At 47.4% G+C, this 24,377-nt stretch overlaps 1 protein-coding gene across 2 annotated transcripts in view; it reads left to right on the forward strand.

The window, feature by feature from the left end:
• Positions 1 to 24,377, forward strand: part of LOC147698192 (RNA-binding protein 26-like) — a 1,163,085-nt gene that overhangs the window by 295,803 nt on the left and 842,905 nt on the right. For both annotated transcript variants that reach the window (XM_086934819.1, XM_086934820.1), the window contains exons 9-10: positions 11,606 to 11,746; positions 22,924 to 23,029. In XM_086934819.1, the coding sequence (XP_086790945.1) occupies positions 11,606 to 11,746; positions 22,924 to 23,029 (247 nt within the window). The remainder of the gene's footprint in view (positions 1 to 11,605; positions 11,747 to 22,923; positions 23,030 to 24,377) is intronic.

Below are 24,377 nucleotides of genomic sequence, written 5' to 3' on the forward strand. Positions count from 1 at the left end.
TAGCATAACAAAGCATAGCAGAGCATAACAAAGCATAGCAGAGCATAACAAAGCATAGCAGAGCATAGCATAACAAAACATAGCATAGCATAGCAAAACATAGCATAACAAAACAGCATAGCATAGCATAACAAAACAAAACATAGGATAGCAAAACAAAACATAGCATAGCATAGCATACAGCATCACTCGGCACCACCACAGCATCACTCAGTGGCACCACAACATCACTGAGCTCCACCACAGCATCAATCTGTGCAACCATTCAACAACTGGTTCAAATATGTTATCTCAATGTTTCAAGCTTTATTACAAATGTAAGAAAAAGATGTTAATATTTGACATATGTTCTTGGATTCTTTTTTGGGGTGCTGGAAATGCTGCCCAAAGTCTTCTCAGGTATCTGTACCACTCGCTTGGGTGCAGGTGCATCAATCGGAGCAAGTCAGCTCATTAGCTCAAGGGAGCCTTTTCAAATAGGAGGTGGGTGGGCGCACACTAACAACTATCCTGAAACACATGTCTAGAGATACACAGCACGGGCTGCACCATCAAGGGTCAAAAACTAAAGCCTGACACTGAAGTAAGTGTTATCATGCACTGCATTTAATATGATGCATCGGGGCAAACTGAGTGCTGGGATGTGAGGCCGTGTGCGCCCACCCTCCTCCTATATACAGAGCGAGCTTCCTACAGGGATCCTCTGGACTCTGTGCACATTATACCTTACTTTGTTATAATATATACAGAGCCAGCTTCCTACTTATACCAGATAAGGCATTATCGAAGGTATGCAACTTGTTCTTCATGACTCCGCACTCCAGGCGTGGAAAGTCACTGACGACAGTGCGCGATTGTCTCTACCAGGTAAACAAAAGGAGATAACTTGTCAGTTACAAAGATTTGCAGGGCTGCTGTCTAGATTACTACTCATTAGTGCCTTGATGCATCTTCCTGTAAAGAAGCAGACTTCTGCCAGGAAGTTTAGCAGCGTGAATCTTTCTGGATTCACTATGCTGTGCATTTTTCCACTATCTAGTGGTTGGGTCCATAATGGTAGTTTTTCTTTTCGTGGCTCAGGTGGACGTCGACATACCACCATTTGGTGTTCTTCGTGACGTCGACATGCTTCCTCCGGAAGCTCCCACCTTTGGTCGCCATCTTCAGATTCTTTTTTTTCTGCCATTGGGTCTGGATTGTTGCCGAAGACTTTCAGAGTTTTGGAAGAGGAATCCAGCAAATCGAAGATATTCGACGAAAAATCAAGTTTTCAGCTACTCCGGACTACAGGTCAGGTACCCGCAGCGACGAGGGAGAAGTTTTAACGAACAAAACCTCGACCTTCGACGGAGTATGCGCTCGCAAGGGGCTCCCTGAGCGCGGGGATGGACAAAACACTGTTCAAGTTTTGCACCATTTGCCACCACAAGTACGCCCAGAGGAATCGGCATCCAGTCTGCAACCTCTGCCTGCCGCTCGACCACAGAAGCGAAGACTGCAGCGCCTGCTCGGTGTTTACACCCTAGACCCTCAGAGTAAGGGAGAGGCAGAGAAGGGCGAACCACAATGTGCAGGGGGCCACCTCCATCGCTATGAGACTTGAGCCTCTCCATTGGGGAAGCGGACAACATCGCTGAAGGACCGGAGGACTAAACGGTCGTCAGGGTCCATAAGAAGACGTCGAAGGAGGTAAGGGAGTAGTCGACCCCTAAACATCCAGCGACACTTGAAGGAGTGAAGCAAAAAACCCAGAGCGACACTCGAAGTGAAGTTAAGTCCTTGAAGGGAGTTTTGCCGCCCAAACACTTGACGAAATCAACAGCCTCCAGGGACAGTCAACCGAGCGGATCCTTCGAAAAGGACTCCAATCGGCGAAAACCCTCAGACGTCTGAGGTTGCCCTCGAGAAGGACACCTCCGCCAGATGAAAGAAGGGCCGACATAGTTGTCGACGGCCTCTAAGAGAAGCGCTCCAATCCTCAAGGCAGAACATGCCGCTGAGATGGAGAGGAAGAAGAGGCGGCTCTAGGCCGAAATGGCAAGCATCCTACAGCAGAACAAGCATTTTCAATGCAATGGTTTCGCCTTTGGAAAAGTTTGAGCTATTGGCATTGTTAATGACAACATTTTTATTTATGTGTTGGTTTTGAAAACAGATAAATAAATGGCATTGTCACTTACATTGTTATTAGCTTAATCTCTGGAGTCTCTAGAACTCCATAGCACTCCCTAGCACTGTGCACTTCCTAGCTTCCCTAGTCCCTCCGCACCTCTTAGCATTGTGCACTCCCTAGCTTCCCTAGTCCCTCCGCACCTCTTAGCATTGTGCACTCCCTAGCTTCCCTAGTCCCTCCGCGCCTCTTAGCATTGTGCACTCTCTAGTCATTTCCTAGCACTCCTTAGTCACTCCTTAGTCACTCCCTAGTCACTCTGCACTCCCTAGTCACTCTGCACTCCCTAGTCACACATGCACACTTAGAGCCACACCCCCCCAAAGCCACACACTCCTCCCAGAGCTACACACACACCACCCCAGAGCCACACACACACCACCCCAGAGCCACACACCACCCCAGAGCCACACACACATACACACTTTGAGCTACACATATACACACTGATTACAAACACACCCAGAGCCACACCCAGATGCACACACAGAGCTACACATACATACCCAGAGTCACACACATATAGAGTTATACATACACCCAGAGTTACACACACATATACACACACATACAGAGCCACACACACATACACACCTAGAGCCACATACACACACCCAGAGCCACACAAAGACATACACACACAGAGCCACACACACACATCCTGAGCCACACACACTCAGATCCACACACACAGAGCTCCACACACACACACCTAGAGACACACATACACCTAGAGCTACACGCCGCTTGCAAGCTGTCTAGGCTCGACCTAAAAATCAGAGTGGAGAAAATAAGAGTGGCAAAGTGTTTTGTTTCTAATAGATAGATTACTGTTGTGTGGCAAAGTTCGTAAACAAACTGGGGAATTTTCATCTGGGATTTGTATACACTAGGGTACTGCAATCTACAAGTCAATATGCTAAGCGTAATTACTGGCAAATGTAAAACATTGGCTTTATCAGTCATGTGACAGTACCAAAACTTATCCTAGTAGAAACCACCTTTCACAGAATGCAGAGTTAAAATGATTCATTTTTTACAAAACTGGTAGCGACAGAAGTACGATGTTGAGATTCAGCACCGTGTTGGTTGCTGCTACTGGGCACATGCATTAGTCGTAAAGCTAACATTAATTTAGAGGCTTTATACCTGCCAACAATTATGCCGACATCGCCGCAAAAAGTCGCAAAACAATGTCACTGAAGCCAAGCATGCATGCTTAGATAGCTGCAGTACCTTTTTTAGTACAGTAAATTGATCAAACATCCTGGCCATTTACAATTAAGAGTGGAAGTACGGATAGATAGATTTTTTTTTTTTTTTTTTTAAACAACGAGATAGAAACAATTACTTTCATATGTAATTATTGGATTTACGATATTAAGAGGCATGGGAAACCTGCACAGATGGGCAAATGTTCTATATCTGTGATTTAAAAAACTCTTTCTTCAGCAACACCAAATCCCTGCATTTTTTAATATTAATTAAGAAGCCTCCTTTTCAAAAAAATGTGTGCCCCAAGGCCAAGGGATTCCTGAAACCCGTCCTTCACATCTGACTTGGGCATTTCAGACGAATAGGCCTCCAAGCCCCCCGAGGTCTGGCTCTTTTTACAAGATGTGCAGAAAACAGGGGCTAATGGGGCTTTGCTGAATGCACGGCTCTGCATGTCTCCTCCTGGGAGGCGGCCGAGCAGATGTGATATGGTAGGGAAGCAGCATTACTGATGGCGTGCAGCCCAAGGAAACTGCCAACCCCGTACACAGAAAGGACACGCCCCTGCAATGTGTTTGCCACCTACATCTACCACCAAAATAGAGGCCAGTTTAATATATCATTACCACAAAAAATGCATATGCAAATAATGTCTGCTGGATTCCAAGAGTCTTTGAAACATTCACTGGCACGCTGAAATATGAGTCAACTCGCCTAGCTTTTAATGGAAAGGGTACAAGGCTGACTAAAATGTGTAACTGACCATGGTCAGGTGCATGACGGGAATATGACTATATGTATCCACTTGTAATAAGTGGGCACCAGACTTAAGCAGTGGCTACAATGATGTTGACTGTGCACGTCAGAAAAACATCCAAGGGTCGCAGTGCACACAAAGCGCCTTGCAGATGCCTGCAGTGTGTAACGCACGCGTTTCTCAAGTAACTCAATGCACAGGAGCTCGTGGAACACACAAGCCAAAGATTGTTGTAGAGACCGGATATGATGCCCCTGAGCTCCTCATAGATGCTCTCTGTAATTACATTTACTTTGATAGAGTTTGCACAGCGCTGTGCATGGCAGATATAGCTGTTAATCAATAGGATTCGTTGTTGAGACTCGTGAAGGATGAAAGGCTGATTTAACCCGGGTTAAATGTGAAGCCTTGACCTGGTATTTAAACACGGACCTCAACACTGATTAGTTCATTTTAATAAGTTATATTACAGAAGAGCTACAAGTTATCTTGCCAAATGCAAAATTATTTTTCAAAGGCGAGTTCAAAATTAATAAACCTACTGGTCAGTAATGCCAAAAAAAATGGAAAATGCATGTGAAGGGCAAGCTATAAATCAATGCACAACTGCTACAACATAATCCATATTTTACAGGTGTGCTCGTCTTTATGCAGACATACATAGCCATGGCCCTTTTTAAATCGCATATGATATCCTCCCAGTGATGCTCGGTGTAAAAACACTACTCACAGTCTCTTCCACCCCCATGTTTTGGCAGCAGTCACTTTTCCGTGATCTTCACGATGAGTACTTGAAAGTAACCACTCCACGCACAAAAAATACTCACTCGGCGCGAGAGAAGAGTGGTCGTGGTCAAATGAGGACAAATTTATGCTAATCTTTGATAAACATTCACAAACAAACATTTATTTCGCTTTTGACACGTTGGCCCCGTTTGAAAGCATGAAGGCGAAGCCAGGATGATGTGTGTGTGTGGGGGGAAAGAGGGGGGGCCTAACATAAAGATGCAAAGGACAGCTTAGAGGCTGCCACAGAGCATAAATATTCAGAGAGAAGATTATAGGATTTGTGCAGAAATTGCCGCGCTCCTCGTCCACATGACACCGCTCAGCTATCACGCCCAGCTGCCCTGCCTCTCGTGCCTCCCAGCAGCGCTTACCGGCCACAGAAATTGCCGCGCTCCTCGTCCACATGACACCGCTCAGCTATCACGCCCAGCTGCCCTGCCTCTCGTGCCTCCCAGCAGCGCTGTCTCAGGATTCGCAGGACGTCTGGTCTCAGAGCAACGGCCGACGCCCCGCAGCGGTGCTCCTCCACTCCAATGGCTGCCAGGCACTTTTCGAGCCCTCCATCTCGGGCCTCGGTGCCTCCGCCTGCCGGCAGTCTCCACGGTTTCATCCGCGGCCCCGTATACGGAGGAAAAAGACACTCAGCAACACGGGAGGGGGCGGAGATGTTCCTAATGCCGTGGTTGAACCCGGGAGGGGCGGGAGAGTACACGAACGGCGGGAGGGGGGCGGGAGAGAACGAGGGGGGCGGGAGAGTACACGAACGGCGGGAGGGGGGCGGGAGAGGACGAGGGAGGCGGGAGAGTACACGAACGGCGAGAGGGGGGCGGGAGAGGACGAGGGAGGCGGGAGAGGGGCAGCTAGGAACAAATAAGGAGACCCGTCCCGAGCAGCAAGGGAGGTGCCGGCAATGCCGGAACAGACTCAGGGGCGTTCCCGGCGTCGCGTGACGTCGGCAAAAGCCAAAGAATCTCGGGAACGCCCCCGTGTCTGGTCCGGCATTGACGGACAGGCCCCTCGTCCAATGGCTAGGCTCCATTTATGGAGCTAGCCAATGGGACAGGGGGGCGTGTTCCAGAGTGCTTACTGTACTCAATAGATTTCTCTGGAGGCGGAGCCTAACGGCTCCGTCCCCCAGCGAAACCTTAAAAGGACTTCGACGAGAAGATGAGCCAATACACAATCCCACCGAAACCAGTGGTCGAAGTCGATGGGTTGACGAAGACGCGGAACTGCCGAAAACGCCCGACCCAGTCGAGGAACTGGGAGAAGACTACTATTTTGAAGGAGAAGGCGACGAAGATCTTCAATCCTACCGTGATTCTACGTCCTCTGAGGCAATGACGTAGAATGGAAAGATCTCGATGCCGAATTGCCGGAAGAATGTGTAGACACTTACCCTTCGAGGTCCTCTCGGCCAGAGGACATAGGGATCTACAACATGGCCGTACAGAAGGCTCCTCAGACTTGGAGTAAAAATGGAGGAGGAGAAGCCCAAGGCATGTTTCCTCCTGGAAACTCTAATGCCTTAACAGACTTGGAGCCAATTCCTGCCTATGCTCCCGAGTGTGCTGGACCAGGGAAGAGAGGCTATTAAGGACCCAGCAGTATGCAAAGTTGTGACACCTGGAACAGAGAAGAAGTACAAACATTCTTCAAAGGACCCTCTATACATTCAAGGGTCAGTGGCAGCCGACTCCATAATTGCAGCAACGGTTAGGAAGAGGGCTAATGTTCCCACAAATGACGGACCCCCTCCAGACAAGGAGAGTAGGAGGATGGATCTCACAGGTAGATAGGTGGAGAGCAATGCGGCAAAATGTTGGCGCATCACAAATTCCAACGCCCTGATCAACAGGCATGCATACCAACACTGGGATGAAGTGGGGCAGCTCCTAAAGCATCTTCCAGATCAGTACCAACAAAGGGCAGCTCACCTTGTAGAAGAAGGAAAGACCATGGCGAACACATGCCTGAAATCGGCATTGGATGCGGCAGAAACATTGAGCAGGCTAATGATGATAGGAGTGACTGAGAGAAGACACGCATGGCTCAGAATTTCGGGATTCAAACCAGAGGTACAGTAACATCTTAAAAATACCATTTAATGGAGAGCAACTGTTCGGCACACCAGTGGACGACAAGTTGAAGCAGCTCAAAAAGGACAACAACACTGCAAGGTCCATGGGAGCGTTGCAGTTCAGGGGAAGGAGAAGAGGCACAGCCACAAGGAGGCCAGGTGGTTGAAGTGAAGGCAACGTGCCGACCACATCGCACCAAACGTTCCATCAAGGCTACCAAGGGAACAACCAAGGCCAGCAGCAGCAGGGACAGCAGCAACAAAACAGGCAGTACCAACCTCGGGGTCAGTCCTTTAGAGGGCGCGGAATCGGACGAGGACAAACACGAAGGAGAGGACAACAGCCTTCAACCAAGTGACTCTGCCATGCAACAGGCCCCCATCCTAGCAACACATCTGGGTGGGCGGAAAGACAAAAAGAAAAATTACAGCCAAACGTTCAACGGCAAACAGTACCTCAAACACTGAACACTGGTAGGGGGAAGAATAAGAGACTTCATCCAGGAATGGAGGAAGGTCACATCGGACAAATGGATACTAAACATCATACAATACGGATACTGTATAGAGTTAGAAATACAACCTCCAAACAGAAAACCAAGGATAAAGGCACACTCAGCAAAGGAGCTCTCGCTCTTGCAGCTAGAGGCTCAAGAATTGCTTAGAAAGGAGGCAATAGAGGTGGTACCGCATAACCAAAGGAACAAGGGGGTTTACTCAACTTACTTCCTCGTGCCAAAGGTGGACGAAACACTAAGACCTATCCTAGATCTAACGTTCCTGAACAAATTCATAAGGACTCAAAGATTCTAGATGACCTCCCTACAAGAGGTAATACCACAAATACAGCAAGGAGACTTTGTGGCTACTATAGATTTAAAGGATGCCTACTTACACATCAACCACAAACACAAGCGCCTACTAAGGTTTGTGATCAACTAAAGCCACTACCAGTTAACAGTACTGGCATTCGGCCTGAAATCCGCACCAAGGGTGTTTACAAAATGCCTAGCAGCTGTCGCAGCACACCTACGAAGGCAAGGGATACACGTATACCCCTATCTCGACGACTGGCTCGTAAAGGCAAGTTTGTACTGTCAATGCAAACTACACATCCAGCAGGTCATACTAACTCTGACAGGACTGGGCTTCTCGATTCATTGGGAGAAATCGTCAATCGAGCCAGAGCAAATCAAGATAGTCTTGGGGGCAGAGATAAACACCGTACAGGCCAAAGTGTTCCCCAGCAGGAAGTGAGCATTGGTGATACTGAAGGAAACGCGTCATTACTGCAAGGGGCAAGTTCTGACAGGGAGGACGGTGAGCAAGCTAATGGGAATGATGGCGTCATGCATTCACCTAGACCAAAATATTCGACTACACATGAGACATTTCCAGGAATGGATACAGCAACAAAGGTCACAGGCAACTGGAAGTTGGGAACAGTGACCATCACGACTGACGCCTCCCAGCTGGGATGGGGAGCGCATATCCACAAGCTCAAGGTCAGAGAGCTATGGTCGCAACAGGATGCGGTCAAGCAAATCAATTACCCGGAACTAAAAAGTGTTCCTAGCCCTGAAAGCATTTCAGAAGCAGCTATACGGAAACAGGGTGTTGGTCCAAACAGACAACACCACGACCATGTTCTACATCAACAAGCAGGGAGGAACAGTCAGTAGCGCTGTCAAGGCTAGCACAGGAGATATGGACATGGGCCATCCCACTAAGGTTAGACCTGCTAGCAATACATCTCCCAGGGAAGGACAACGTGGAGGCAGACAGACTCAGCAGGCAGACATCAGCACCCCACGCATGGGAGCTCAACCAACAGGAATTATTGAGAGTATTCTGGAAGTGAGGTACACCGCAAATTGACCTATTTGCAAAAAATCAAACAGCAATATGCCGACACTTCGCATCCAGATCATCGGTCACAAGGGAATGCGCTATGGATAAGTTGGTCAAAGACATTTGCATACGCTTTTCCCCCGATCCCACTGATACGCAGGGTACTCAGCAAATGCAGGATCATCAACATGTCACTGAAACTAATATCACCTCAGTGGGCCAGATAGTCATGGTTCTTGCAAATTATGGAGATGGCGCAGACACCAGCACACAGATTCCCAAAAAGAAGGGACCTGTTAAAATGCAGAACGGAAGGGTGCTATAACCAGAGCCAGAGAGCCTCAGCCTGGCGGAATGGCTCCTGAAGACCTAGAGTTTGCATACCTCAAACTACCGGCGAGCACAATGGCAGGGCCCAGGGAGACAAGAAGGCCTACCACAAGGAAATGCTACGTAGCGAAGTGGAGGAGATTCTCAGAATGGTGCATTAGGGAAAAATTGCAAAGGAAAATAACAAGGGAGTCAACATTGCTAAAATACTTAACATATCTACTGCAAAGCAAACTAAGCTACACACCCCTAGGTGTACATTTAGCAGCGATTGTGGCTTACATTAGAGGAGAAAGAGGGAAAAGTTTCTTCACCTCCCAAGTTGTAAAGAGATTTCTAGAAGGGGCTGAAGAGGATCACACCTCCAAACATAATGCCAGCACCAGCATGGAACGTCAACGTAGTGCTGACCCAATTGATGAAGGCACCCTTCGAGCCCATGCACAAGGTTACACAGCACATGCTCACACTAAAGACAGCCATCTTAGTAGCTTTCACATCTTACACTATCTATCACTCTTCAATCTTACACGTACTCTTACAGAGAGAAAGTGAGTTGCAGGCGCTAACACTTCAAGAGCCCTACCTGCAGATACACAGTGATAAAATTGTAATGAGAACAGACCCACACTTCATGCCGAAGGTGGTGTCTCGGTTCCACATCAGCCAAACAATCCATATACCTATTTTGTTCCAAAAACCAACCACAAGCATGGAGAGAGCACGGCACACACTGGACGCCAGGAGGGCGGTGAAGCACTATGTAGAAAGGACGAAGGAATGCAGAAAGACCAAGCAACTCTTTGTGTCCTTCGCAAGCAGTGTTTTGGGACAACCAGTTACCAAAAATACCATTGCACAATGGATTGCACAAACCATTCAACTATGCCACAAACAAGCTGGGCAACAGTTGCAAGGAGCAGCTCATGCTCACGCAACAAGTAAGAAAGTAGCAACAATTGCGTTTCTAGCTTAGACACCGATTCAAGACATTTGCCAAGCTGCAACATGGTCTTCAGTGCACACGTTCACTAAGCACTACTGTGTGGATATGCAAATGAACAAAGAAGCACAGGTGGGACAGAAGGTCTTATAACACATATTCAGTAACCAGTGCTCATCTTTCACCCAGCCACCACAATAAGGACAAACCGCTACAAAGTCTATGCACAGCTTAGTGAATCTAGAAAGATTCACGCTGCAAAACTTATAGTTTCTTACCTGTCGGTGTAGTTTTGCAGCTTGAAGACTTTCTGGATTCACTAGCGAGCCCACCCTCCTCCACCAGAAAGATGAGACAGAAGGAAAGGGATTAAAAATGAACAAGACTAGAAAATAAGAGGAAAAACAAGAATAGCACTAGAAAAAAAAAAGAATCCGAAGATGGAGACCAAAGGTGGGAGCTTCTGGAGGAAGCACGTCAACAAGGTGGGAGCTTCTGGAGGAAGCACGTCAACGTCACGAAGGACACCAAATGGGCCATGAAAAAAAAAGAGAAAATCAACTAAAATTCCGGACCCAACCACTAGATGGCGGAATAATGCACAGCATAGTGAATCCAGAAAGTCTTCAAGCTGCAAAACTACACCGACAGGTAAGAAACTATACGTTTTGTACAGTCGTTTTGCTTGAAGTGAATCAAGCCAAATGTTTCCCTATATCAGCATTATTTTGGACTGTAATATGAGGTTTCAGAGCAGTCATGAATGAGTAAGAGCTCGAGTACTGATTAAGGACAACTGACCTTAATGAAGATTCCGGTGCTCTTAGTCTGTTCTTGGTCCTATTCCACAAACTTCCAGGCTTTACATTGGTACCATAGTCAACATATGCTGTGTGCCAACTGAACAAATGTGATTGGGTCTTTTTGTCAGAATGGTTTATGGACCTCTTGTGGGAGAAGTGGGATGCTCGCTCATAGTCCGTTCTGAAATGTTTAGTTGGCAACATCTTCTTATGAAGCTCTCTGGGTTCTTCAGAAAGTAGTGAAGAAATAAAAGTACTTCAACTTAATTGATGCCATTTTTCTAATCAGGTTAGATAAACGTGATTTAAACATGTCTCTTGCTTTAAAATATTGATTTTTGCAAAATAAGTTTTTCTTAAGACCTTAATGAAAAGGTTGCCAATCTAGCTTACCCACTGACCGTCCTCTTGTGAAACACCATTTAAAGCAATGCCATGCAGCCAATGTTCGTCAACATTCAATATTCTTTGACCAGGAGCCTAACTGTACTTTTACTATCTCTTTGGTGTATGATTATTTTAGTTTCACAAGCCACAGAGTTTCTTTTTCTAGTTAATAATTTTTAGCAGACTCATCCTCATTTTTTTAATTACAGCACATGTTAATATTGAACATATGAATGCATTCTTTTCCTCTGTTTATATTTTGTGCATTTCTTTCTTTCAGAAACTTATGAGACAGATGGCTATAATCCTGAAGCTCCTGCTATAACCAATCCTTCAAGACCAATGTACAGACACAGACCCCATGCACAGAGGCCTAATTTAATAGGTCTTACGTCAGGAGATATGGATCTACCGCCTAGAGGTATTGTGGTGATATTGTTTTACTTAACTTGTAACAGAAATGTATTTGAGCCGCTGTGTGCATCCAACAAGCCATACACGTCTCAATCCATCTCACATTAGAATATTTTTTATTAAGCTTTTGGATGGCATAGTCAAGCTTAATTTATTTTTGGGGTATATGATTGGACTGGCCATTAATCTCACTGGATAGTTCTCCAGTGGACTGGTGCCTTTTCAGGCCACTGATAATGCTTCTTTGACTCCACTAAGTTCCTGGCCCCATATTTTTCAAAGATGCCCACTGCTGCTCAGTGCTGCCGAATACCAAGGCTGTCAAGGCTTTATTTTGCCTTCTGTAAGTCATTCACCAATAGAACCTCCCTTCACCTATATAAAACTTTTGTGAGTTCCGTTTCACCCCTGCATTCTTCTTTGCCATTGTTTTGCATCTTTATCTTCCTCCTTTTTACCCTCTAGTGCTTTTCTCCCTTGCTCTGGATCCAAGTCTGATTAAAAATAGGCCCTGCCCGAAACAAGAGTGCTAGTGGGCCACACCTGCCACCAGGGCTCTTATTAAGCCATGAGCAAAGGTATGTACAAGCTAGAGGTTACAGGTTGCTTAAACTTTCTCTGAAGAACCTATGTAATCTGATCGAAAATTGGGCACCCTTCGAAAAGTTCAAAAATCACTGTTAATGTATTTCTATCAAGTTGTGAAACTGACAGGGGGGGGGAAATTGGCCTGGGCAAGTATACGTGCAGGTTTTTTTTTAGCATTACGGTTTTGAAAATAGAACCATTTTGAATATGGATGAGATATCCATTGAATGGGATCATGCATTTGTTGGGGACTGCACAGATCATTTTTTCCCCTGAGTAGGTTATCTGCTTGCTTTTCCAGTTTACTTTAGTAAAAAGCAGGTAGCAAAACTCATGTGTTAAGTGCAAAAATGTGAAGTACTTGTACGCGGTGGGCAGTAGACAACCAAACTATAAAATACCCTAGCTATTGTGAAAGAAAGGTTCAGTTCTGTTAAGGACACTGAGGCGAGGATTATGCTTAACTCTGCCTTTATTTTCCACTGTGCATCCTTAAACCACTATAATAAACATAGGAAAGGCCACATATCCCATGTGTCTTTGCATAAGTTAGTGCCATAACCGAAGAGACAGTCCCATAGAATCAACAACCAGGAAAAGCACTTCCTCTTTCTTAGACTAAAACAACCAGATCTCATGTTCCAATCAAAATAGTTGATGATGCATCATAAACATACAATGCAGTAATACGGTACACAACTGAGTTTTAATAACAATAAAAATATACTTATCAACGATGCAGAACTCCCAGAAGACAGGGTGGATGATGCTATGATTCAGATTTGGGAGGGACAATCTTTGCCTCTGTGTCGTTAACAAAATTGAAACGTTCCTTCACGATAGCTAGGACATTATATATGCTCTGTAGGGACCGGAGGTTTAAAGTTCGAGGTATGTGGGCTGCTGAATTCATATCTGTGCATAGATTGCCGCCTAGTGTTGGGTCCGGATGATCACACATTGTTGTCCTGGAAGAGTCTTCGAAGTATCACAAGATAGGTGGCTCCTCCCCTGGACTACAGTGCGCATGGGCATCGACTCCATCCCCAGATTGTTTTTTTCCGCCATTTGGTTCAGATGCTTATTGGTTCACTCAAGTTCGGAATCGATATAAAACTTTCTTTTGGCCAAAAGGCCTTTAGTTTACCGTCGGTATTGTCTTGCGATCGGTGCCCAGTTCTGTTCCAGCTCAGTTCTCGAGCCGGACATCCAGGAGAGCCGCGTGGCTTTTCGGCACTGAAGGCCCGATCGACGCCAGAGGCCTTATCGACGGACCATAATGGAACGGAGCCCATTCAAGAGATGTCCCGTGTGCAACTCGAAATATCCTCACAACGATGTCCACCCGGTGTGCAACAAGTGCCTGTCGCCGGATCACGATGAATCTAGCTGTATGGCTTGTTCCCGTTTCCGATCCAAGAAAACGATTCGAGTTCGGCGCCCTGCATGCAAGGAAGCCCAGCAGACGGCACCTGACCCGGTGAACATCTTCGATGCCGGGGATGATGAAGAAGCTGAGCGGGAGGTTCGAGGGAACATGTCCGATCCCGCATCGAAGATCGACTCCAGCTACGACGCTGATATTGAGATGCTCGATGCGGAAGACGTCGTCGACGAGGTAGGAGACGACGATGGGGCCTTTGGGACCATGGAAGATAGCTCAAGCGAGGAGCCAGGCCCACAAACCGATACTGGGGCCAATACACTTCATAAGGCTCAGGTCGAGGGATCGCCACATGGCCTTACCCAAGATCTTCCACTGGGTTCTACAGCCCTGCCTTCGGACATTTCTAAAGAGCTGCAAGTGGAAAAATTGAAACCGAAAGAGAAAGCTTTGGTGTCTACGCAACCCAAAGCACTAGAGGCGAAATCGAAACCGAAAGTGCGTATTGCTTTGGTCGGCTCGAAGTCCTCTGAACTATCGGCACCGACTAAGCATAAAGGTGTTATCGACCCAAATAGGCCACTAAAGGGCGTCGAGCCAAAGACTGGCACGCCGAAGGCACCGGTCAAGGACGTCAACCCGAAAAAATCGACTGCGAAGACCGTCGACACCGACAAAGGACTCAGTGCTCAGAAGGTTCCTGAGCCTGCGCGTCGACCGGACAAGGCTAAAAGTGGTACAACCCTCGAGTCCAAGCCTGGCGGTGCCTCAAAGGATTCCGTCTAGTCGACGCAGCCGTCCGCCTCCTTCTCGAAGCAGGTGGCGGAGTCGCTGAAGCGCATTAGGGACAAGGCTTCGGCTGTCAGACCAAAGGATACTCCACCTCCAAAGCCTGCCGATAAACCTCAAAAGACGTCGGCGCCCATCCACTTCACGCTGCCGCCGAAAGGGGTGCCTAAGGCCTTCGTCCCTAAGATGGCCGGTGAAGCGCCCAAAAAGGTGTCCACGGGGCCGAAGCCCGCAACTGGGGTACCGGCCGCAAAGCGTTGACAACCCTCGCTTGAAGAGCAGCAGGAACAGTTCATCGATGCCGATACAGGCAGACTTTCTATTTATAAACGAAAGATCGCCCCGGAACAGCCTATGGAGTCGTATAGAATTCCATTGAAAAAGGATTCTTCTACAGCGCCTGTTCTTGTGGAACCGATATCTCCACGTGGCCAAGATGTCTCGTCCACTTATTCAGATGTGGAAACAGGGGAAGGTGACCATGAGGAGTACAACTATCCTGTGGACACTGATCCAGAAGATAATAATGAACCCTGGGCAGATGCTGCTGACCCAGGGGATCCACACACTGCCCCAGACACTCATGTGTATACTGTGAAAACATCGCCTACTGAGGATTCAGCGGCGTTTTATGCACTTATTGAAAGGGCAGCCAAGAATCATGATGTCCAGCTCCATGCTGACCCTATTGAAGTTGATTTTCTGTTCGACACCTTTTCCACCTCAGAGAGGACTGTCAAGACTCTGCCTATGCTGAAGGGTGTCTTGAAACATGCCGGGGAGATACTTAAGGAGCCTACAAGGGCCAGGGTGATAAACCCCAGGATTGAAAAAAAGTACTAACCAGCGCCTGGGGACCCTACCTACATTAAGGGACAGTTGCCGTTGGACTCTCTGGTTGTTTCTAATGCCAGGAAGAGGGCTAACTCTCAAACAACGGGTGATGCTCCTACCCCTAATAAAGAATCTAAGGTGCTAGAGGCATCGGGGAAAAGGGTGGCAGCTCAAGCGGCCAATATCTGGCGCATTTCAAACACTCAGGCACTCTTAGCCAGGTATGACAGGGCCCATTACGACACACTGGAAACCCTGTTACAGCACCTGCCAGATGAATATAAAGAGGCAGCGGAGATGCTCATACAGGAAGGGAGTGTATGTACGGAGCCTACCGATTCATTCAACATTAATAATATCGTGGATTCCTTTCTCACGTTCCCGACTTCGCATGGAACACGGCTCATTAACGGACACGCGTTTTCCCTGTCTATCGATGCGGTCCTTCTACAGGCTACGCCATAAATTAACTATCATTTTGAGGATTCTTACCCAAAGACACATCCTAGAGGAACACTACTTTCAACAGAACTTTGTCTATCTAGTTCCACCGCAACTAATTTCAGGTTACCTGCCCCCCACCCCATTTTTTGGTCCTGATGAAGACCCCGCAGCAAGGGTATAACTATTCCCTGCATTGATAAGAGGGTCGAAACGTCGACAACTGCTCCTCTCGTGTCAACTTCACGCCACCATTTTTACATTAATTGTATTCTGTGAAGTATGTTCATCCAATGAAATTTGCCAAATTTTTTTTTGGCTTTTTTGATTGTGTAATTAACTGCCAATTTTGCTCTATTGATTGATTTTACGGTCACTTATACCTATCACCTCCTCATCCTCACTTGATCACTTCCTCCCCGGGGCACTGTATAACCGTAAATACATTTGATAATTTGTTGTTTATATCTACTACACCCCATCCCTCTGTGAATTAAAACTTTGTGGATCTATTTGTTGTTGTGACGATTAATTCTTTGAATTGTATATATTTTCCTTGTCTACACTGGGACCCTTTCCTCCTAGTACATACAGGAAGGGAAGCTCATCTCAAATGCTTCTATCAAATGTGCACTGGACGCAGCAGACACCGCGGCCAGAGCCGTTAACACTAGTGTCATGTTGAGGCGACATACCTGGCTCAGAATCTCCGGGTTCAAGCCAGAGATACAGACCACCATTCTAAATCAGCCAGTAAACCCTGATCATTTATTTGGCCCAGAGGTGGACACCATCTTGGAAAAAATCAAGAAGGACACAGACTGCAAAGTCTATGGGGGCTCTCCAGTCGCAGCAGTTCAGGGGTGGTTCTTTTCCTCGCTCAGGCAATAGAGGTGTTTCCAGAGGCCAGCTGTCCCAGCAAACACAGTACAATAAAGGTGGCGCACAAACCACATACACCAAACAAAGTAGAGGTGGCTATCGTGGAAACAGCGCCAAGGGCAGAGGTCGTGGAAACCGCTCCAGATCCTCCGCCACTAACAAACAGTGACGCCTTGTCACTGCCCCCGACCATACACCACCGGTCGGGGGGAGACTCCAACAGTTCCTGCCAGTCTGGAAGTCCATCACCACAGACAGGTGGGTCACAAAGCTTATCCAGTACGGTTATTGTCTGGAGTTAACATCCACTCCACCCAACATACCCCCAAGACACCGTCCTATGTCCACAGAGCATTTGCACTTATTGCAGCAGGAGGTACTCGTCATGCTGCAAAAAGGAGCAATCGAGCTCGTGCCTGTGGAAGAAAGAGGCACAGGAGTTTACTCACTGTACTTCTTGATCCCAAAAAAGGACGGGTCCCTCAGACCCATACTGGACCTCAGACCCCTCAATCAGTACATTCGGTCCGAACACTTTCACATGCTAACACTACAGCAGGTTCTGCCGTTGCTCAGTCAGGGAGATTTCCTCGCAACATTAGATCTGAAGGATGCATACTTTCATATTCCGCTACACCCGTCACACAGAAAATACCTCAGATTCACCATTCAAAATCAGCATTACCAATTCAAGGTCCTCCCTTTTGGAGTAACGACGGCACCCAGGGTGTTTATGAAGTGCCTGGCGACAGTGGCGGCACACCTACGGAGACAAAACATTCATTTCTACCCTTATCTGGAGGACTGGCTTATCCAGACATAGTCGGCCCAGCAGTGTGCCGCCCACATGTCCCACACCATTCACCTTCTTCACGATCTGGGATTCTCACTGAATTACCCGAAGTCTCACCTTCAACCCGCCCACATACGGCAGTATCTGGGCGCAACAATAGACACTCTGGCAGCCAAAGCACAGCCAAATTCAGTGAGGATCAGCAGCATTCGATCGCTGATACAGAAATTCAGACCTCAACACTCGCTTCAGGCACAAGTGTTCATGCAGTTGATAGGCATGATGGCCTCCTGCATCTTCATAGTCCTGCATGCGAGACTACATATGTGTCCGCTTCAGGAGTGCTTAGCACGTCAGTGGAATCAGGCTCACGGACAGTTGAAAGACCTAGTGTTGGTAACCGGTTGTGCATACAACTCTCTGCATTGGTGAAATCCACAAAACCTTTGCAAGGGACGACCGTTCCAGGAGCCTGTGCCACAGATTATACTGACGACTGACTCATCTCTCCAGGGTTGGGGAGCTCATGTACTCCACTACACAGTGCAGGGACTATGGACAACGCAGCAAAAGAAGATGCACATTAACCTTCTAGAGCTGATGGCTATCTTCATGGCTCTGAAGGCATTCAAAGTACATCTGTGCAACAAGGTCGTGTTGATCCGGACGGACAACATGACGGCCATGTACTACATTCAGAAACCGGGAGGAACACACTCTCCACAGTTGTCTCATCTGGCTCGGAGCATGTGGAAGTGGGCCATTCAGAGGTACATCTTCTTCATGGCGGAACACCTCCCAGGCAAGGACAATCAGATGGCAGACCTGCTCAGCAGGTACAGCCACCAAATGCACAAGTGGGAGATACATCCATCGGTACTCCAACCGTACTTCCAGCACTGGGGTCATCCAGAGATAGACCTGTTCGCCACAAGGGAAAACGCAAAATGCCAAAGCTTCGCCGCCAGGTTCCCACATCCACAGTCACAGGGCAATGCGATATGGATGAACTGGTCCGGCAGATTTGCGTACGCTTTTCCCCCAGCGCCTCTGATACCGCTGGTGGCACGCAAGCTGAAGTAACACTCGATGACTCTCATCCTGGTTGCTCCAACGTGGGCACGCCAACCACGGTACACCACGTTTCTAGAACTATCCGTGGTAACCGCATCAAAGGCTCCACCTCACACCCAGGCTTTTGACGCAGAGCCATGGCGACATTCAGCACCCAGATCCGCAACAGCTCAACCTGGCCATCTGGCTCCTGAGGTCTTAGAATTTGGCTACCTCAATTTGCCTCCAGACTGTATGGGTATCATAAGGGAGACAAGAAAGCCCACCACCAGAGCATGCTATGCGGCGAAAGGGAAGCGGTTTGTCATTTATTGTACGGACCACAACATCGACCCGCTAGACACGTCTACTCACAACATCATTTGTTATCTGTTATATCTATACAAATGCAATCTGGCCTATGCTTCCATTCGTGTACATTTGTCCGCAATGGCAGCTTATCTACAAAACAGGCAGCACCTCTCACTTTTCAGAGTGCCTGCCATTAAAGCTTTTCTGGAAGGACTCAAACGAGTCATTCCTCCCCGGACCCCGCCGGCTCCTGAATGGAACCTGAATGTGGTCCTCACCAGACTGTTGGGTCCACCTTTTGAGCCTCTACATTCCTGCGAGATTCAATTCTTGACGTGGAAAGTGGCTTCCTGATAGCAATTACATCGCTGCGACGCGTTAGTGAACTCCAGGTACTAACTATCCAAGAGCCATTCATACAAATTCACTCCAACAGGGTGGTGCTTCGCACTAACCCTAAATTCCTTCCTAAGGTAGTTTCACAGTTCCATATCAATCAGACTATTGAACTGCCTGTGTTCTTCCAAAATCCTGAGTCAGTGGCGGAGAGGATGCTCCACACACTAGACGTCAAGAGAGCTTTGATGTACTACATTGATAGGACCAAAGATTTTAGGAAAACTAAACAACTGTTTGTTGCCTTTTCGCCACAACACAAAGGCAACTCCATTTCCAAAGCCGGTATAGCCAGGTGGATCGTTAAGTGCATTCAAATCTGCTATGAAAAAGCCAAGCGCACTTTAACGGTCCCCCCACGGGCCCACTCCACCCGAAAGTTGGGGGCCTCCATGGCTTTCCTTGGAAATATTCCTTTAGAGGACATATGTAGAGCAGCCACATGGTCTACCACACACACATTTACTAAACACTACTGTGTAGATGTGCACTCCAAACAGCAGGCAGCTGTAGGGCAGGCTGTTCTAAAAACACTTTTTCGAACTGCTGCAGCTGGCACAGGCGGCCGCCGCTAATGGAGGGACTGCTATGTATTCTATGCACAGATATGAATTCAGCAGCCCACATGCCTCGAACTGAATATGCTACTTACCAGTATGCATCTGTTCTTGGCATGTAGGGCTGCTGACATTCATATCGCCCGCCCTCCTCCCCGGCGCCTGTAGCGGCTGCAGCACTCATACTTACTCTTAGCATGGTCATCACGCACGGTGTTACACTCCATCTTTGCCGCAATGGCTAAAAACAATCTGGGGATGGAGTCGATGCCCATGCGCACTGTAGTCCAGGGGAGGAGCCACCTATCTCGTGATACTTCGAAGACTCTTCCAGGACAACAATGTGCGATCATCTGGACCCAACACTAGTCGGGGATCTATGCACAGATATGAATGTCAGCAGCCCTACATGCCAAGAACAGATGCATACTGGTAAGTAGCATATTCGTCATGCTAGTTTAAAACTATTTGACAACCAGAGTTGTCATGCATGCAATCGACTTGAAGTAAAAGGTCTCGAACTAGTCTGAAGACCAGTCTGCTGCTTTAAGAATATCTTCTAGGCAGCCCCCCCAAGGAGAAGGCCTTCAAGACCATTGCTCGCCTAATGGAATGGGCCCCGAAAGCATCTGTCCGTTCCAGAATATCTTTGAGCATCCATCTCACTCAGCAAGCAATAGTAATCTCAACAACCGATCTGAAAGGTTTCATAAGGGCTATGAAAAGTTATGCGGTCCCCAGGGGCCTGTACTGTGCTATCTGAAAGAGACTGTAGATTCCTTACCTTAGAATTACCACCAGGTGTCAGACTGGATCCGGCAACATTTTTTCGTAACAGTACCTCTGCGCCTCAGTAGGTGGCATTGGTCGACTAGGTGTCCGGCGTCGTGGTCACTGGCGTTACTTTGCGGTTTCTGCTTAGACGCCACCCCTGCGTGCTGATGTCCATTTTTTCTTTTTCCGCGCAAGCCTGTGCAGATCCAGTGAGAGCGTGCCCATTAATCTTTTTTTGACTAAACTTTTTTGTAGACTTCTGTCGACTTTTTTTTTTTTTGTCTTCGACTCCTGGTATTCAAGGGATGTCCTATTGTCGGACCGGATTCAAGCCCTGTGACTCCTGTCAAAGGCTGATGTCGGTCACCGATCCGCACCTCGTGTGTCTGTGGTCTATGGAGCGCGACTACGATCCGAAGTCGTGCTCCGACTGCCAGGCCATTAACCCAAAGTCATTGCGGGAGGGGTCCCGAAACCTTTTGGAGGCCCGGTAGTCCGCGCAGAGTTGTCAAGGTCTTGGTCAAGAGGAAGGACGCGGGACCGGTTGCAGAATAACGACCACTTGTCCTCGAAGTCTTCGCACTCCTCCGGTAAATCGAAGCACAAGAAGGCGGCGAAGAAGCACCGTCGCTATTCGCCTTCTCCCCGTCCGTTGGGCAAATTGGGACCCTGAGCATCGTCGCGCTCTGGCTCCTCCTTTGGAGCCCGCTGGGATGGCTCTGCGCTTCCCTCCCTTTCCCGGAGTCAGAGCGTCCCCTGGCAACTTCGTGTATTTTATGTAGTGCTCCATAGCATTTTTGGGCTGCCAACTTTGCAGGTGTAAGATACAAACGCAAAAGTGGAAGGTGCACACAATTAGAGTCCAAAGGAAAGAAAATGTATTGTTTATCTTCTTCTTTATTAGTAGTTCAAATACAGGCACAGCCAACGCGTTTCGTTCCATTAACCTTGTGGAACTTCATCAGGGCGAATTGGTTCAGTTTTAAGACTGGGATCTATACAGACCCACCTTGTGGATCGCACGCTAGCCGATTCTGGGTATTCAAGGCATGCAATCTAATATTTGCCAAGATAATTTCCTGTAATTCCCTCTTGTGCCGGGCTCCAATACGGGCATAAACTTAAAAGACGAGGTCACCGGTCCGTGGTAAAACTCGGTGTTCGTGGTAATAACCACTGAGCACCTGCAGTCGGGTGCTCCAAGTTCGTGTAACGTCTCGTGGCGGCGTCCCGGGTGTGCCTTCGGGCCCCACGGATTCAGCTGGGGGCCCTACGGACTCAGCTGGGGGCCCTGGGCCTTTGATGCCGGCGGCTCCGGCGTCTGCGCCTGAGTGCCCCCATGGATCACGGCCTGGATCCGGATCGGTGTCGGCCGACTTCATGGTACCTTTCCCGGCGCCGATTCCAGTGACGCCGCCAACCGGTGCCTACTACAGCCTCACCCCCAATTTGGAGCCGGCGTCAAAAGGAATTTTTGTACAGTTGTTCATCCCTGGCGTTCCCTATCTTCCAGAGTGGCAGTCGGAGGAGGAGTGGGAGGGGTCTATTGACCCTCTAGCTGACCATCTTGAAGAGCCGTACTTGCGAGAGGAGTTGGGTGACACCAGTGGTCTGGATACCTCCCCAGACCTTGGCATGCTCGCCCCCATGGCTATTGAGGAGGAAGCGTCCTACGCTGTGGTGTTGTGTAGGGCGGCTGAGGACTTGGGCCTTGAGCTTCCTATGGTGGCGGTAAGGCTAACCTCCTGACAGAGGTGCTTCAGCCGGCGGCGGCCTCTTCGGAGCCCCTGCTGCATTTTAATGAAAGCCTCACCGACATCCTTCTCGGCACTTGGTCCAAGCCCAGCACAGAGGCTCCTGTGGAAAGGATGATTGCCCAATGCCACCGCCTTGACCCAGGCAATCCACTTTTCCTCTCCCTACACCCCACCCCCGAGAACATGGTGGTCCAAGGCTCGTCCTCGATAAGCACATTCCCTACTGCTCCCCCAGATAGGGAATCCAAGAAGCTGGACCACCTTGGGAAGATGTTTTTTTCTGCCAGCTTAGGACTGCGGTCGGTAAACACCGCCTGCCTTTTGGGCCATAACCCCCATACAGTGTGGGATACGGTCACACAAGTGTTTAAAAGGGGTGACTAGGTTGACCAGTATTTGTGCCACAGAGATCTGAGGTTGCACAGGCCACAGACTGCTTATGTGTAATGTTTATCACTTATTTTGAACAGAATTGCAGATTATACTTTGCTTTCGTTCTGTATTTGCATATTGAATATGCTTTGCTTTCGTTCTGTATTTGCATATTGAAGAAGCAGTAAAATTAAATTTAGAAGATAATGACTTTGAACATATCTTGACTTTTGATTTCTTTTACCAATGCAGAAAATAACAATAGCAGTATGAGGATAGTCTTGGATTCAGACCCTCGAAAAAGAGCCCTCGGTGCTGGTGAACTTGGAGCGCCGCTTAAAAAGCCTTGGTTTGACAAGTAAGTAGATTTAGAGCCCAATCAAGTCTTGTTGATTAAATAATTTTGCAGCATTTTTTACTGTTAAAGTTTGTCACTTTATTGCAAATATGATTAAAATTGCTGAAACAAGCGGTCTGCTTAACCTTAACTTTTTTTTACCCTGTGAATGATAAAACTGAGTATTTTTTCTCAAGTGTTGCCACAGAAAGCTAAACTGCTGTCTGCCAAGCTATTTATATTATGTACAGTCTGTGTGCTATTGTTTTTTTCTCCACTTGTGATCTCTGGCCTGTTATATTGTAATGCTAGCACACCAAACTGCAAATAATACAAAACTACAAAAAATGTTTAACTCTCCTTTTCTGAATACAACAATTCAGAATGCTTTCGTTGCAGTACAGAGCTCAGTCATTCAAGTGCTATGTATGTACAAATACAGTGGGATGATGTAACCTTTAATTCTGATCTCTGCATCCATTTAGCCTTCCACTGTGTTCAAGTCTTATTTTCGAACTTTTCTGTAGAGACTGGGAAAGGGTCATTCCTTCATTGGGTCAGCTGGTCATGTATTTGGAATTAGGATTTTACTTTCACAGTTCGACTGAGTTGTGGTTCATTGCTGTTTGGCTGCCATGCAGTAATATAGAACGAATGCAAAAGGGACATACTAAAAGCAGTTGATTAGGAGACCCATAGAGATCACTCTTTTCAACACTGCTTGTCTGTGATCTGTACGACCCCAGATCTCTGTTTCACAAACTCATTAGCATGTTAATTAACCTACTGCCCACATAAAGCCCACTAGCCAATAATGCCAACAGGAGTCTCAGGTTTGACAATAACTTTCAAAGCTAAGTGATCAGTGCCAGTAAAGTTCCATTTCACTTTAAAGCAATGAGATAGCCACCCCACCTTCCCTGTTGTAGTTTCCTGCAGAGGGAGCACATATGGACGAGTGGCAAAGTATAAGTTAAGACTCACTGGACAATCTGGTTGTGATTGATCCTCAAACCATTTTCTTCATCAGTAAAGCCTGTGGAGGACCAGCATCATCATCATCATCATCATCATCATCATCATCATCATCATCATCATCATCATCATCTGGAACACCAAGAAGTACAACTAGTCTGAAAAAATAAGTAGTGAAAACTGTATTCACAAGAACAAAGGTAACTCCTTACTGCACTCATATATTCATTTTGGACTTGGGAAGAACAGACACATAGGTGAAAAAAGATACGTTTAGGATACTAGGATTTCCCCAAATGTTCCCTATACTCTCTTATCCTTCATGATGGGTATTATATTGTTGGTCTGCCAGAAGCACAACGTTCCTGTGATTTGTAGAGCAGAATAACTATTT

This window comes from Lissotriton vulgaris, chromosome 8 (genome assembly GCF_964263255.1).
Source record: "Lissotriton vulgaris chromosome 8, aLisVul1.2, whole genome shotgun sequence".
NCBI classification, from domain to species: domain Eukaryota; kingdom Metazoa; phylum Chordata; class Amphibia; order Caudata; family Salamandridae; genus Lissotriton; species Lissotriton vulgaris.